The following is a 16,926-nucleotide window of genomic DNA, read 5'->3' as shown; positions in this document are numbered from 1 at the left end:
TTTACCCAAACTAGAATATTATGCACCAATCTCTGCCTTGCCTTTCTCCCTGGAGTTTGTGTTTTATGGTACACTAAAAAACTGTCCTCGTTTCTTATTTGTGTTGTGTTCCATTGTGTGGATGTGCCATCATTCTTCTTAACCAGTCCCATACCGATGACTATTTGGGTTACTTCCAATCTCTTGCCATAATAATTCTGCTATGTCACTTCCCATTCACCCAGTTTATTAACTAAGAAGTTGGAATCAGATCCCACTTCTGATCTGCAAGGGCAGCAGTCACAGAGCCTTGTAGTCCTCCGATCTAATAGACTCTCTACTGTACCTATGTGGGCAAGTTACTTCACCTCCATTCATTCAATAAATACTACTCCAAACTTAACCAAACGCCAGCGCACTGGGCACTGGGGATCCAATGATAAAGGTATCCTTGCCCTCTGCCCCCAGTGTCCAGTCTTGGAGGAACAAACAGAAGGGACTACTACAATACACAGGTGCAGTTAGTTCAGGAGCCTTGAAGGCCATCTGATTCTCTGTCTGGAAATGGGCGTTGATATCTACACTTTACTTTGATCTTGGAGATCAAAAAGAGTAATGTTTGTTAACTACCTTGCAAGATGCAAGGCTCACAGTAGGTGCTCAATAGCTGACACAACTAATTCCTGTCCCAGACGGGGGTCTTGCTGATGGCAAGGGCAGCAAGGCATTCCAGGCAAAGCGCAAGGCATCGCCATGCCAGCTCCACAACTCTTCTCGGTCGGAATGCCCTGCTGTGGGGTTTAAGGCAGCACCTAAGTCCCAGATTCTGTCTTAGCCTTCTTTTACTGGAAGATGATTTGGCCTTCTCCCACTTTCCAGACCCTGCTTAGTATCTCTGAGCCACTCTGCGCGTGCTTTTCATCCATGTGTACAAGCCCTCATGTGCGAAGCAAGTCACAGCCTAACAGGAAACCCAGACACATTCATTCAGGCCCTGTTACAAAAAGGCAAGGGCAGGCACACAAAAGTGGATTTTACTGGGATGTCCCCTGACAGTGTAAAACAATCGTTTAAAGGGGAAAAAATCCAAAGGAGAAAAATCACTGAACCTCACATTTATTTTGTTTACTTTAATATGCATTCTAGTTCACAATAAAACATTTTTAAAAATCGGGAATTTTGGCTTCATCTGTTCTGCTTTCCTAGGGAAACAAATGCAGATTTTATGACAGAGAAAAGAAATGGAAGTCAGGAGTCCGAAGTATTTCCATATTACCAGCAGCCCCAAAGTGGCTGGGAGAAGGTAGGAAGTCAAAGTGAAGATTCGAGGTTCTGTATATTGCTCCGAGGTCAATAACCTGGCTTTGCACCTCAGTACTGTGGGACCTTGTGCTAGTTCCTTAACTAGCTTTCTGAGCCTCAGTCCCCTCATCTGTTAAAAGTGGGAATGATCCCACTTATGTTGTAGTATTTCTGTATTGATTGAATAAGAATAAGAGGGGTGTCTGGTCCATAGACATTCAATAGTTAAAAAATAAACAAAACAGAGAAGATACTACTTTTTCCTCAATATTTAGTAGAAAGATGAAAATCTAGTGCCTTCCCTTTAGAAGCTCAAACCAGAAGAGCAGGCATCAAATTATTCAGCCCCCATAATAATGGGATGCTGGTTCCTTAACAGGCCAATTAATGAAGTCTTATTTCATCAGAAGCACCTTTCAAATTCATGAAGGACACCTGCTCCTAGATGAAAACTATCAGCCAATTAAGGCTCATCCTTGTCCCTGCAAGAGGTGGGTCAGGGCTGGATCTGTGACTTAAATTAACTGTGGGCTTCTCCCCCTCAAATAAGCCCTAGGGACCCTTAGTCCTCTCTCACCATCTTTGGTCAGAGGTATTGGTAAGTTTTCCCTAACCCACCCAAAGGATCTGGAGCGTCAAACTAGGTGGGAGGTCCAGCTGGAATCCAAAGTAGCAAACAGGCCCTCCAAGAACTCTGCCATTTCAAAAAGACCAATGGAATCCCACTGTGACAGGTAGTGAGCCCCAGGGTTATCAAAATTGGGCAATATCTCTGCCTAGGCAGGCGAAAGATCAACTCCAGGTGGTTAAGCTCTTGCTTGGAGGGCTGACTGACAGTTATAGATGTGTTTAACATTTCTGCCCCCCAACACACCCAGCCATAAATGAGAAAATAAATCTACTATTGTTAATAAATGCAATCTGGAAGTATAAATTTTTTTAAAGTATAAGTCTAAAGAGGATAATAAAACACTCTGGGATGAAAAGGCAGAGGGTCAACTGGCCAGAGAAAATACCTAAGATTGTGAGCAGAATACTAGCCAGTTATACTTTGTCTCTTTTGTATCATTTCAACTCTCCTACTAATCACCCCACGAATTTGCGTCTTAACCTCCCTGGACCTCATCTTGTTCATCAGCAGATGATTCATGGGTACTTACTGATCAGACAAGATAGATACTTAAGGTTCTGGTTTGTGGGGCCTAGAAGTCCAGTGTAGATTACTTGAGTCTTTGCTCAATGCTAGGTCCTCAGAGAGGCCTTCCTGATCACTCACTACCTTTAACACAGCTTTTTCTTCACGGAACCTACCACACCAGCAGCTATGACTTGGGCTGGCTTACTGACTGTCTCCCTCAACAGGCAGTACAGATGATGTGCTCTCTAGTTCAATGTTAGCTAAATGAAGAACACAGAGAATAGAACCAGGCACACATCAGGCATTCAATCAATACAGGCATACCTCAGAACTACTGCAGGTTTGGTTTTAGACCACCTCAATAAAGCAAACATTGCAATCCAGTGAGTCACATGAATCTTTTGGTTTCCCAGTCATATAAAAGCTACAGTTACACTATGCTGTAGTCTACTAAGTATACAATACCATTATGTCTAAAAAAAAAAAAAAAAAAAAAAATGTGTATACCCTAACTAAAATAGACTCTATTGCTATAAAATGCTGAGAGCCTGTTGGGAAAATGGCACCTATAGACTTGCTCAACACAGGGATGCCACAGACCTTCAATTTGAAGAATGCAGTATCTGTGTAAAAACAAATGGCCACTCCACACACAGTATTTTCTATCTGCAGAAATCACCCTCATAACCCAGATTAACATCACACCCTAGCAGGCCACGCTGCCCACCATCAGGGACACCTGTGGCCGTAATAAGCCTCCTGGGGCCAGCAAGGCACTCACCCATGCAGGTCTGGGTTACGGCTCAGTGGGCACCTTTCAGACCAGATCCAGACCTGTCGCATCTACGGCCACTGATCAAACTCAAAGGTGCCCTCTCTCCCCTTTCAAACCCTTCCCTGTGGAGGCCCCCAACAATAACCACGCTGGCCACTTGAACTGAGGGAAGACTCCTGAGTGTCCACCTACAGGGGCCAGCTGCCTGGCCTGAGCCAAGTACCCTTTCACTTTGAAGAGAACAGCATTCCATTTCAGCTCCCAGGCCTGCTCCTCTACCTCCACCCCAGACGGCGGCACTGGAAGGCCCTACTCTAAGAGAAACCGCCCCAGACTCACAGACCACACCTAAACGTGCCGACAGAATACATAAGGGCATGTCTGCAACAGAGCTGCAAACTGGAAGGGGGCTAAAAAAAGCAGAACCAATCATTATGGCAGCAGGCCAACCTCTGCAGATAGGCCTCTTCAGGCCTACGAGAGACAGCTGGGGAGCTCTGCTGAAGTACATGCCTGCCCACTCTTCACAGGCCACACCCAGGGTGTACCCAAAACTCCACGAAGAAGGGGGGATGTACAGAAGTGGAAGGAACGCCCTGGGTGAGTGTGATGGCCAGTCCCTGGCCCTCTATATGGAACAGGTCCCTGTGCCAGAACAGACAGATCCTTTGCACAGGCAGCCAGGCTGGAGGCCGGAGACCAGGTGACGTCATCACAAAGCCTTCCTGATGCACCCAGCTGCAGGGGAGCTGTGCTGGGCTCTGCAGGCCCTCCCCACTGCCCTCCAGAGGGGGGACGAAGAGACACGGACTGACCCAATGGTGAGCGAAGCCACAGGGCATACCCCAGTGAGGTGCTGCCAGAATTAGCTGACAGAACGCTGCGGCATGACCTGGAAGTCCTGGGACTTCATCTTTACATCACCTGGGAAGGACACAATTTGCTTCCTTTCTTGACTTCCTCCAGGAGAAGGAGACCTCTCAGGAACTGCCTGAATGAAAGACAGAGGCCTGGGAGGGGCAGACTGAGTTCTGCAGCCAGGAGGTATGCTAAGAGGCAGGAGGGACTACTGGCACAGAGCAACTGCTCCGGAAATGACTAGCCAGGCAGAGAACCCCTAACCCCTATGCAACGATGGGAAGGGGAGGCCCTGGGATAGGAGAAGTCCCCATCTAGGCAGATGTTACTCCGGCCCCACCTCAAAATATGGGGGCTCTGCCGCCTGCCTGGGGCCCCTCCTGCCCCCTCCTCCCTGCTTTAACAGCTCCAAGTGAGGCCTCCTGCTGGGGCAGGTAAAGACAGCTCTCCCAAGGACTGCTCCTAACATATACAAGCTCAGACACCTAGTAAGGGGCCTCCTTCAGACAGGCTGGCTCCCCCTGTCCAAACAGCTTGTTCAAGCCTGGGCTGGTTGGAATCTACTAACCTTCAGGGGCTGTCCACAATACACACCTGGCACAAACCTCGTTTCTTTAGGTCCTAACGACATCCCCCAGAAGCAGATGTTGTCAGCCACCATTTTATAGACAAGGCAACTGAAGCTCAAAGAGGGCATCTGTCAGAGATCCTCAAGCAGTGGAGCTCCTATTCCCGGGCACTGCCCACTACGCCTGACTTAAAAAGGCCCGCTGGCCTGCTTCTCGATCCCCTGAAAATCAAGGATGGACCAAGTCCAGACTTGCTCAACACTCAAGCAGCAGCCTCGTGAGGTAGAAGGAAATGAGAAAGTACAAGTGCATTGAGCAGGAATGTGCGTGTATGTGAACTGTGGGGCCAGGCCAAGCACTGGATTCCCTCCCCCGAGCAGGTTAGGTCCTGCACCCTTCTTTCCTAGTTCCTGTTTTCCCGATTCCATTTTTCTCTCCTTTTCCCTCCACTTAGTTTACTCCTTCCTACCTGCTGTAAAGTTCTGCACCTGCCTCAGTGCGGTGGCTCCCAACTGTGCTTCAGAGCCTTCTAAAAATACACAGACTGGGCACCACCCTTGGAGAGGATTCCTTAGTTGGGTAGAGCCTGAAAATTTCTTAAAATGCTCCCCTCGTGGTTCTGACATACAGCTGGGGTTGCAATCTGCCTCCCTAACCACACAATTTTCCTCCTGTCTGTGGGCTGAGTCCTCCACCATCCCCACAGAAACCCACGCCACCACCTTTCTGTGACCCACTTCCCCCGGCCCAGGACACAGAAACTGGATTCAACAAATTCAATCTGCTACACAGATACTCAACTAGCAGACTGAATTTATACCTCCATGCATCACGCTGGCTGCAGGCCCCGTCAGCGAAAGTGGGTTCCCTTGACCCCTCTCTCCAGTCGTATCACTCGTGTCTGCTGGTGAGGCCCAACAGCTAAGGTGAAGGTGGTTACATAATGCGGGATGAGTCCCTCCCTGGGATGTACACCCCTGAAAGTAATCTCTTTAATTTTACCGTTACAGGACCTTGCCTCAACCACCCCATCACCCTCTCTTTCTCTCTCGATCCCCCTCCCCACACACACTCTGTCATAACTTCTGTAGGAGGCAGTGGAATCTGACGATCCAGTCCTTCTAGACACCTGTGACTGCCAGGTCCCACACCACTTTGCCAAGATGCCTCACACAAACACTGCGGGCCCCCCTCCTCCAGCTGCACTCAGGCCCTCCAGCTGAGCTCCTCCAGCCTGACGCGGATCCTCCCTTTCACTTATTCCCAGCCCCACGGTAAGTAAGTGGGAGAGATCTACTGATGAAATCCTCTCACCTCAGACACGTCTGGGCCTCTCCAGACATCAGCAGGAAACAACCATGGACTGGCCTTTGCTGGACCCTAAGGGATAACCTGAGAGAGCTCTGGTGGGAGGGCAGCAGGGGAGATCTGTGCACACAGCCTCACCACGCAGCGCGGAGATGGCATGCAGAAACGCACACTTGATTTGCCAGGGATCTCAGGCAGATCATTGGATTTCCTCCATTTATCAAAGATGGGTTAAGAATGCTTTCCGCTCCTATCCAACACCAGGGCTGGGAAGATCTTAATAAGGAAAGAGTGCTTGGTAAGGTACATCCACTTCCTATAGTTCATCCATAGCATGAACTTTCATGACCGAATCAAAAATAAAATAAGCAACGGATGAGAGCAGTGGTCTCCTAAGTGGATCCCCCGAGAACAATCCAGTGGAACGCACGAAGAAAATATTAGGACTTTTAATATCTGTTAACTTGCTCTTAATTTTTAGTGTTGTTTTATAATATACATATATTTTTATGTAGTGTATGTGAATAATCCATAACTAAATGGTAAGCATACTGGGGCTCAGGCTCAAATGTATTACTATTATGGGATGTAAAAACTGGAAAAAAGTTGAAGTCTACAGGGCTGAGGAAAGTATGAAATTACCCACCCAGTAGCAGAAGCTCACACCTACTCAGGGGAGAGCTGATGGCTCAGTGTTTGGCTTACCAAAGAGAGGGTGATGAAAATGACAAGAACATGCAAGCACCATGGTTCCTTCATCCAACCAACACTTCGAGAGTGCCCGCCATGAGCCAAGTACAGTGCTGAGCTCTGAGGATACACAGAGCTAAGCAGAAACAGGTCCTTTAAATCAAGCAGCTTACCAGCTAAGCAGGGGGAGAGATGCTAATTAAAACACTCACATGCAGGAATGTATAATTACAAACTGAAGCACTTTGAAGGTAATTTCTATAAGAGTTGTCTAACAAAAGAACCAGGCCTAGAGCTGAGGAGGGGTGGAGGATGAAGGAGACAGTACAGATGATCAGATGCTAAGTAGGTGGCGGCGGCAGTGACAGCATGGAGTAGATTTGAGCCACTATAAGGCAGCGCGTGAGGCCAGCACAAGAAAGGGGGTGAGGGAAAAGACGAGAGGAAGGGGCCAGCAGTGGCCATTCCACGCGGGACCTTGTTGTTCTGCTAAGGAGTCTGGACTTTATCCTAAGAACAATGGTGTATTTTAAGTACAGGGCAACACAATTTCATCTGTGTTTTGGTAAGAGCATTCTGGCTGAAGTCTGAAGCTTTGCTTCCAGGGGGCTGCGATGCAGGGAAATTAGCTGGCAAGCAGTAGAGAATATTTTGAGTTGACAGAACTTGTAATGGATAGAAAGAGGATCACATGTGTGCACGTTGGGAGGAGGATGGAGGAGCTTACACAGGTCATGGGTTCCCTTTGAACATGTTGAATGTGAGGTGCTTTGGGGATACTCAGGTGGAGACATCAGGTGAGTCCTGTGCTTAGACAAAAGGCCATGACCAGAGATGTAAACTGCAGCTGCTGGTAATGGGGGATAAGACTCTGTGGGGAAGGAAATACAGAAAAAGAGGGCCCAGGGCCCAGGACTCAGGTGTAACTGAGTCCAAAACTTCACAGCTGCAGAGGGCCAAAAGGCCACCAGAAACTGAGGAACAGCTAGTTATAGGAGAACGACCAGAGGAAGGGGGGGTGGGGGGCAGCAGCAAGAGGGAAGGTATCTCCTGAAGGTCAGGGTGTAAATATGCTGCTGCTGGGGAGTCACACACGAGAAGACAGCGAAGGCTGTTGGGGTTTTGGAAGCTGCTTAGGAAGCACACCAGAGAAGTCGGGGAATGCAGAAGGTCGTTATAGACCACTCATTAAGCCGTATGTGAAAGGGAAGAGATGGGCAATACCGCAGTGCAATGAGATAAAAGAATGGAGGGAGGCTTTTTGTCTGCTCAGGGATCAGAGAAACATCCCAAGCAGGAGCAGCATCCGCACAAGAGTGGCCAGGTGCCCAGAAAGAAGAGGACGAGAGCAGGCAGGGACGAGACCCAAAGGGCAGGTGAGCTGGGCACAGACTTGGTGCAAGAATTTCTTCGGAAACCAGGAGGTTTCAATTTTCTCTGTGAAGGAGGAGGTTGTGGCCAGGAGGAAAAAGGTCTGAGAGGGTAAGTGGGTAGTTTAAGGAGAAGAGTCTGAAATAGCTGCTGAGGGCAGTGACGAAAGGAGTTGCCCAGGAGAAAGGCAAGTCGTGACATTTTCCTCAGCAGAAACCACCTGCAATCCAACGCTCGGGCTGCCCTGCGTTGTTTGGATGGTATAGTTTATAAACACATCTAGAAGCAACAAATTTACTGCTGAATTGCTTGCAGGGAAAAATAACTTCTGGCAATTTTGAATCTATAGCTTCTAACCTCTTTTCCCATTGAAACAAATGTTACTTTTTTGTATATAATGTGTCTGTTGATATGGTAAAGTTTATTTTTAATTGAATGCCAACTGTGGTGTCCTAACATAACTAACCGTAATAACAACACAGAACATTTATTAAGCGCTTACTGTGTGCCAGGTACAAGCACAGGGTCATTTTACACAGACAGGGAAGGTGCTGTTGAGACTAAGGGGCTTGCTTGCCCAGGTGCCACAGCTGAAGGGGGTGGGGGTGGGCGTGGGGAGGGGCAGGATGAAACACCCAGGCAGTCTGGGTGGGAGAGGCTGCCAGGTGCACTCTTCTCTCTACAACCGTTTTCCCCCAACCCTGGTAAATAAATGTGGGAGCCCCAGGCAACTTGCAAAGTGTGCAGGACATCAAAGGATGGAGGGCAATGGGTGACTGAAGGCTAGAGAAGAGGGTAGAGAAACATGCTTGACTTTGGGCCACGGACCCAACCAGCAACTCCAGACATGGGCATCCATCTAGGGTAGGAATTTAGGATAATGATTCCCTAATGTCATGAAGAAAAAAAAAAAAAAGGAAAAAAGGACCTCAGAGGTTTAAAAACAGGAGAAATCACTGACCTTCACAATGCTACAAATTTCCCCACATCAAACCACAAAATAAATACTTGAGTGTGAAGGAACCTTCATATTCTCTTTTAAATGTCTTTCAAACACTAAGAAGTAATGAAATCAATTTATGGGTCAAAGCCAGCACATTTCTTTTAGTGAACAATAAGTGTTTTACACAGAGTAAGGGGCTCACTGTCAGTTTTTGAAATAACACGTATGTATATGCTCACCGGGTACTGGTGTAAAACATTTCTTACTGTTAGGATCAAAAAGTTTGAAAGCCACTGATCTAATTCAACACCCCAATTTTAGAGTAAAGAAAACAGAGGCGCAAAGCAGCTGAACAACATGGCCAAGTTAGTTAATAGCAAAGCTGAGAACAGCACTCAAGTCTCTAATAGTTCTCTGGTAATTTCCTCACCAAACTGGAATCTCCAAAAGCAAATACTTCTGGGAAAGGCAGCCCTGACTTTAATCCACATTAGAGTAAAAGATAGTAAAGTAAGCTGATCTTTTAGGTCTGCTGCCTGGAGCAAGTCTGGGTAAAGGAGAAGATAAAATGAGTGTACGGAGGCAGTGGTGGAGCTAAAACAAAATGAATTTGAGTAAAAACAGGGGGATTGCAGGGTGTGGCCCAGTAAGCACAGAACAGGGCCTGGTGTGGTAGAACAAAGACATTTTATCTTGTTTACAGACTTTGTATTAACAAATATCATCAGGACAACTGGTGCTACACAAGGAGGCTGCTTCCATGTCTGGGCAGGTGGCCCAGGGCCACGGGTGCTTTGTGCATCTCTTTCGACAAATTTTATTGGAGAAGTTCTGAACAACAGATGCCTTCACAATTCTCCATCCCTGCCAGACTCCATCTCTTTAATGAAAACATCATTGTTGAGTATTTATCATTTGCTGTAAAATTATATTTCAATGTAATGCTAAGAGCCAGAGTCAGGTCCATGTTTCTCTACTTGCGGCAAGAAGGCGGTGGTGATGGGCAGTCGTGGGGGGCACTTTCGAGGAGACCAGAATGAGCCAGGGGGGGAATGGACAGTTCAGAATGGGGGCAGGGGAGGGCATGGCAGCAAACATCTGTAAGGGAGTGTCCTCTCTGGACACCAGAGTGATGAGCCTCTTCTTTACCCAGTCAGAATTCAGGGCAAACAACTGGGCCAAGTTCATTGTACCTGGGCCCATCACCACTCAGCCAGCCACCAACCAGTTCTCTGCTCCCTTCCTAAGTGACTACGCTGAGGTAGAGAGGGCAGGCACAGTGGACAGGAGACATCCGACGATATCCTACACACTTCTCCATAAAGGATCATCAGCAGCCCCAAGTTTTCTATTTCAATGTGGTATGATTAATTTGGACTAAAGCTCTGGGATGACCAGCCCTCAAAGCTCAATCAGGTGGTTGTGTTACAAATAAGAAGGACTGCGTAAGTGTAGAGTAAGTCACCTTGAGAGGCTGGCAGTGCAGCAGCAGCTAAGACTGGGAGCTGGGTCTGCGGTTTGCTGTCCTTAAAATACAGGCCACAGTTATGGGAACTGGGGTTTGTTCCCTTGGATTTAGTATCTTCTCCCCCAGGCCTGGCCACCCTCAAATCCATTCCTTCTGTTCATTAGCGCAGGCACAAGAGGCTAGAGTTAGAAAGAAGGGCTCTGAAACGCAAAGCCACTTTACTGCTGATTTGTTCCCCAGGAAACATGGATGGTGTAAGAGCAGCGGGACCAAACAAGAGATTCCAGGGTTATCTGTGGTTTTCAATGACCTGTGCTCTGAGAGTCTGGTGTCAGCCCCTGGGTATACAGCTGCTGTGCCTTTCACAGTTCTCACAGCTCAAACCGCTGCAGTTCAAAGCTCCTTCCCTCTAGCTCCGAGAAGACATCTAAAATTTAGGAGTAACCATTTAACTACAAGATATGCAAAAGCCTTTTAAAATATTCTGAGTATGCAAGATAAAGAATTTTAGCTGGTTACACAGAACCTCTGGATAGTAGGGGTGTTCAATTTTAAATGGGTGACAAGGACAATTTCTCTTCTGATGCAGGTTCTTGGATTGAATCTGATTTCCACTAGGTATCAACTAGTTAAAGGGCACACATAATAGGACTTGAAAAGCCCCCTAAAACACTAATGAAATACATGGCTTGCCACACACTTAATAATAAAAAAAAAATTTAGCTTAAAAACCGATTCCAGGTCCCTCCTCCTAATCTACTAAACCAGGGATTACCCAACTTTTTCTGTTAAGAACCAGATAGTAAACTTTACCTAGAGGCAAAACTGACAGTACTAAAAGGGCACTTTTATGAGAGAAAACAGATTTCAACCATTCTTTTATTGATAAAATTAAAAATATACAATGAGTATAATTTTTGTAATAAAGGTCTAACATAAGTAAAATTCTTCTTTGGGTGGGGAGGTAACATTTAATTTACTTAATTGGGGTGCAAAGTTAAGTGTTCCATATGATCAAACTGAGTGCAATATTTATATGTACAATTATTCTTAGTTCATGGGTTGTACAAAAACAAGTTCCTCAGGTGTATCTGGTGATGGGCCATGTTTGGGACCCACTGGACTATGTAATTTTTTTAACGTTCTTGCTGTCTCACTAAAGGGTCTCTGTTTTACAATGGGAGAAGAACCCAGCTCTGCTGCATACCTGCTGTCCCACGGCTGGACCCTCTCTCCCATCTACAATGATTTAGTCTCAGAACAGGGAGGACAGAATGTCACAATGCTTAGCCTATCCTGAAGGAGCTGTTGGGAGGACTGAGATGATCCATGAGTGGTTATTAGTGTGCTAGTCCTAGACACCAAGGACATGCCAATTCTGTTCTGGTTTTTCACTATAGATAGAAACTAATAAAAATGGAAACTGTGTTACATCCAGGATCCCATATAAACCACTGCCTAACAAGTTCCTATTTGTCTTCTCATTACCCCCAAAACATCCCCCAACACCTAAAAGGCCAGATTCATTTAAGCCTAACCAGAGGTGACATGCTAAACCAAACCCAGAAAGTGTATGGCTTCCCCCTTAAGATGATAATCCACAAAGCTTCTGGTCCTGACCAACACAATCAATATCTTCAACAGAGACAACCTAAAGGCTCTCCAGTCTTCATACCTTCAACAACAGGAAACTCACTAGCTCATAAGGTGAATAAGTTTCAAAACCACTGAAACAAAAAAGCTCTTCCCTAGGGTATTTTACAAAAATGGGTGCTTCAGGAGAGGCTGCTGAGAATAGAGGTTGAGTACAGACCAGCTGAGATAAGCTGTCTTCAATTTCCTCACGTGTAACATAAGAATAATAAGAGTATCTACCTCATAGTGCTGTTGTGGGAACTAAATTAATTGATATGCATAATCCACTAAAGAACTGTGCCAGGCACAGCATGAGTACAATGTTTGCATTAGCTATTATTATTCTAACCCAAAGAGGAGCTCAGAGTTGTGCCTCATTGGCACCCCAGTATCTCTCAGAGAATAACACTATCATAAGACTAAGCACCTGAGGGCCAGATGCAGCCAGTTTTGTCACTTAACTCAACAGGATTATTACTTCTGTCTTCCAGGTAAGGAAACCAAGGTTCAAAAAGATAGGTTAGGTTGACCTGCCTGCAGTCACAGGGGCAGGGTAACTTACCTTACCTTTCTGTGGCAGGGGGAATTCAAACTCAGGTCTGTGCAGTTTCCAGAACCGAGATTCACTGTGGACTCAGCCTCCAGACTTAAAACTACCATCAGCAGCAGCAATTCAGTAACAAAACATAACTGACCATGAACTACCCCACGCTCATGCTCAATTTTCTGCCTGTGGATTTCTGGTCAGCTTGCATAAACTGGAATTAATATCATGCTACTTGAACCCAATTAGGCAGTAAGTCAGACTGGAAAACATCATGCGGTGTATTCCAAAGGTCAAAGTTAAATCTGGCTTACTGGGCAGCCTTTGCCCGGCACTGCTATGAAAGCTAGTCTCTATGCAGATACCAGTTTAACCAGTGAGGTGTTTAATCTGCATCCTATCGGCTTTAAAAAGTCCCAGAGAGATGCCACCTACAGGTCGCCTTGTCTACCTCTGCAGTCAATAGCCAGAGAAAGGCACTAGGCAGAAAGACATCACTTACTTTTTAAAAAGCAAACCGTATTCCCTTCTCTTTTCCAGTTACGGTTACATTTGCCACTGTAGCTGCCTTCCCATAGGAAAAAAATAAGAGGAAGGAAGAGAAGAACGAAGCGGGGCTCCCCTAGCAGCCTGCAGAGCGCTGCAACACCCACCTGAAACACGGAGCAAGACCTACCTTCCCCGAAGAGCCCAGCCTGAGGGCGTTTCCCCAACTACTCGACAACTCGTCCCTCCCGGGTAGCGGCAGTTGTCCTTGGCTTCAGTTGGGGGCCTCTAGAGTTGCGTGAGTGTTCCCTCCCAAAAAAGAAACCTCCTGTTCAATTTCTTCCCCCACCCTGCTATCAGTTCCGAGGAGTGAAAAAACACCACGGCGATCGGTTCTTTAGGGCCACATTTAACTACGTCTAAACGCCTGCAGGAGGAAGGGCGAATTACTGAAGAGAAGATGGGGGAGGGAGCACCATGGGGGGTAGAGAGGAGCGCTTGAACGAGAGACCGTCGCCCTCCCAGTGCAAGGGCAATCGCTACGCTCCAGCAAAGCCTCAGGCCGGTGGCACGGGGAGCGAACACTCACAGGGGCCCAGACCACATCTGAGGTTCCCGGGGCCAGCTCCCCCTGCTGCCTTCACGTCCAGGCCCGTCGGGGTGATGGCGCAAGGTTCTGCCCCCCCCCCCTCAGCGACAACAGCCGCGGTGACAAAATGGCAGCCTGGCGCCCGCCAGTCGTGCCACAGGCAAGCAGGGCCCTGGCGGCTGCCCCTACCCCCCAATAACGCTTCGGCGCCCTTCGGGCTCGGCCTCGGGTGGGCCTGGCCGTTAAATAAATAGTATATAAAACACCTCGAGCTCCAAACCAGCTCGGGATGTCCAAAGGCCCACACCGTGCCAGCCAATGCGCCCACGCCCCGGCCGGCCCGCACCAGGCCCAGCCACCCTCCCGCCAGAGCCCGCAGGGAGCCCCGGGCCCGCATTCTGGGCCCGCGCTCGGCGCCGGCCGCACTGTGGGGGAGGGGCGGGGCGGGCCGCGCGAGACCCGGGAAACATGGCTGCTCGTCCTATTTCAGCGTCGCGGCGTGGCCACCAGCCTCCGGACCAGAGTTGGGAGAGGCTCGGAAGGTGGGTGTATGGGGGCCCCTGAGGGCTGCGCGGTGGGCACCGGCGCAGGGGGCGCTCTCTGTAAGCTATTTGTCTTAAGAACGTTAAAAAATAGTTCCTCCTCCCCCACCTCTTTTGTCCCTCATTAGCTAGCTTTCTCTCCCTCCTCCCCAGACGTGTAGAAAGTGTCCCCTCCACTTTGAACCCCACCCGGCCTTGAGGCCTGGGGCGGGCGCGTGGGCAGAGAGCCTGGGTGGCGAGGGGGCGAAGCGTGAGAAATCACTCCCAGCTCGGCGCGCTCCCCTCCCCCAGCACACACTCGGGGAAGTTTAAAGAGCCGGTTCGACCCGCTTTCTAGCTCGCTTCCAGTTGGCCAGCACCGTGGATGGTGTTGGCCAGGTGATCCGAGTCCCCACACACAGCCACCCGCGGAGACCCAGGCCCCCTGCTCGGCGCCCTTCCCCCTCCGCACAGGGGGCTTCCGGAAAGTACGCGGGAAGACCGAGGCTCGGGCCCCCTCCCCCACCACCACACCCAGCCCCCAAATCCTCCGGCTGGGGGTTCGAGCCAGGACGAAACTGGCCAGAAAAAGGCAAGCCACTGGCAAATTGTTCAAGGCAACTCTTTGCCTTCTCCGCCGAGCACCCCTCCCCGCCCTCCGCCACCCCCTCCCCGCCCTGCGCGCCATCAGGCACTGCACGTCTACAGTCCACAGCTGCGTTATGATGGGGAGAGGCACAAAAAGGATCTTGTTTTCAAAAGTCTCACTCAGGTTTGGGGGAGGAACTAGAGAAAAGAGGAAGCAAGGCCTGTCTTCGCCAGGGATTCGGGTTTTAACCGGCGGGGGTGGGGGGAGGCGACAGGTCACAGTGTTCCCCCAACTCTGGAACCCTTGGCCACTAAGGCTGGAGCGAAGGCCCTCCTGCCTGTGCTCTCCTGGTCCCCGCGAGGGGCGACGAGAGGAGTCGGCCAGCGTCTCTGCTTCAGACCCGGGGTCTCCTCCGCAGAGCCGCCAACTCGCATAAAACACTGCTTGAAAGCGAGAGGGAGCCAGAAAAAAACAAAACAAAAACAAAAAACGAGCGTTCGAGTAACCCACCCTGGCCTTCCCCCTCCTCGAGGTGGGCTTTCGCTGAGCTCCCAGATCCCAGCCGTGTAAGTTTCCTTCAGCCCTACTCCCGCCGCTGCCCAATCAATAACGGCGACGGGAAGGCAAACTCCCATCCCGAAGCTGCGTGTTCGCTATGCCCGCATCAATCTGGACCCAGCCAATACCCACCACGGGCACCAGCTCCGGGCAGCTCGCGTCCTGACAAAGTTTCCTGTGCCCATTTATTAGCCAGGTGGCTGCCAAGGAGCCCACCCTAGAGAAAGACCGGCCGGGGACGCGAGGGTTCGAAGGCTGGCATCCAGAAAGAGCAGGGGCGAGGGGGGACCGGGACGTAGCCTCTGGGTAACTTGCAATAGCGATCGCTCGAGGTGGGGAGGCGCGGGGATTATCGGTGCCTTTGCACGTTCGAAAATCCCTCCCCCTCTCCTTCCCATTTATCCTGCCTTCCGAAGGAAAGGCAGAAATATCAGCATCTGGCCCGAAGGTGGGGTGGAAAGAGTGAGGGAGAAAGAGGAGGAGAGGAAGGAGGCAGAGAAAGGGAGGGAGGGAGAGAAAGGGCGCGTTCACGAACACTACAAAGTTACAAATATGGCTCCCCCGTCTCTCGCCTCATCACTGCAAAGAAATGAAGACGCACTTTAAACTCCAGCCATTCCCAACTCCACTGCAGCCCCCTCCCCACGCGCTCTCCCCGGGGGCCTCGGCCCACATTTATCAGAAACTAAACCGGACTCGCGGAGCCCAAAACTTATTGTGTGTGCGCGAGCGAGAGAGAAAGGGAGGGGGAAGGCGCGGGAGGGGGCTAGAAGGGGGTATTCATTTATAAAATATAAACCCCCTTTTTTGTTGTTGTTAAATCCAGGAGGCAGCCCCTCTCCTCCTCCTCCCTCGTTAATCTTTTCCCCCAGACGGAGTCATGGGAGCAGCGAGCTCAGAGGGTCATTTTGCCTCATTCTCTCCGACCCAAACGCGTGCGCCCGCTGGCCCCCGATGGGTGCACACTCGCACCCACACTCGCACACGCGGGAGCACACGCACAGGTAGTCACACACCAAGGGCAGCGGCGGCGGCAGCCGGAACATGTTCGGATGGCATTGCAACCCCCAACCTTGTAATTCATTTGCAGTCCGACCCCCAAACCCACATCTCCCGGGCTCCCCCCCTCAAAAAAAAAAGTGCCTCACCCCCCAACGCACACACACTCAGACACACACACACAAAGTAGGAGAATGGACCGACAGAGATATTTTTGGCAAATGCTCACATCAGAGGGCGTCCTGTTCCGCAGCTCTAAATGAATCCGTTTGTCCATTTCCATCTCTCGCGCTCTCTCTCTGCAGAGGCTCCCGCGCCGGCGGAATTCAATCAATAAACCCCGAACCCACGGCCGCGCGTTTTAGGACTTTGAAGGCTCAACCAGCTCCGCTCGGTTCTCGAGCCCCCAGCACCCGCGGCGCACACAAACCTGATCACGGTGGAGGCGGGATCTGCGGCCGCGCGGATGAACGGCAGCAGCTTCAGCCAATCGACGCCGAGGATCTCCGGGCAACAGCCAGTGGTGGCAGCGGCGGGGGGGAAGGGGCCAATGGGCGGGCTGCGCAGCCGGCCAGAGAGGTTCAGCCATTTGGTTGTGGTGCCG

General features: G+C 49.7%; 1 protein-coding gene across 2 annotated transcripts in view; it reads right to left on the bottom strand.

The window, feature by feature from the left end:
- The window catches only part of ANP32A (acidic nuclear phosphoprotein 32 family member A), a 36,732-nt gene extending 20,050 nt beyond the window's left edge, over positions 1-16,682 (bottom strand). Inside the window, exon 1 of one of the 2 annotated variants that reach the window (XM_054565225.1) lies at positions 16,552-16,682. In XM_054565225.1, coding sequence (XP_054421200.1) covers positions 16,552-16,605 — 54 coding nt within the window. In that variant the 5' untranslated portion in view covers positions 16,606-16,682. Of the gene's footprint in view, positions 1-12,603; positions 12,851-16,551 lie in introns of those variants that run through there. The other variant, XM_054565224.1, reaches the window with a different exon arrangement.
- Positions 16,683-16,926: the final 244 nt, after the last annotated feature.

Source organism: Pteronotus mesoamericanus, unplaced genomic scaffold, assembly GCF_021234165.1.
Source record: "Pteronotus mesoamericanus isolate MK-2021 breed Mesoamerican mustached bat unplaced genomic scaffold, CSHL_Meso_final contig_164, whole genome shotgun sequence".
Lineage (NCBI taxonomy): Eukaryota > Metazoa > Chordata > Mammalia > Chiroptera > Mormoopidae > Pteronotus > Pteronotus mesoamericanus.
The sequence above is the reverse complement of the archived record's forward strand: the minus strand, read 5'-3'. Positions and strand labels throughout refer to the sequence as shown.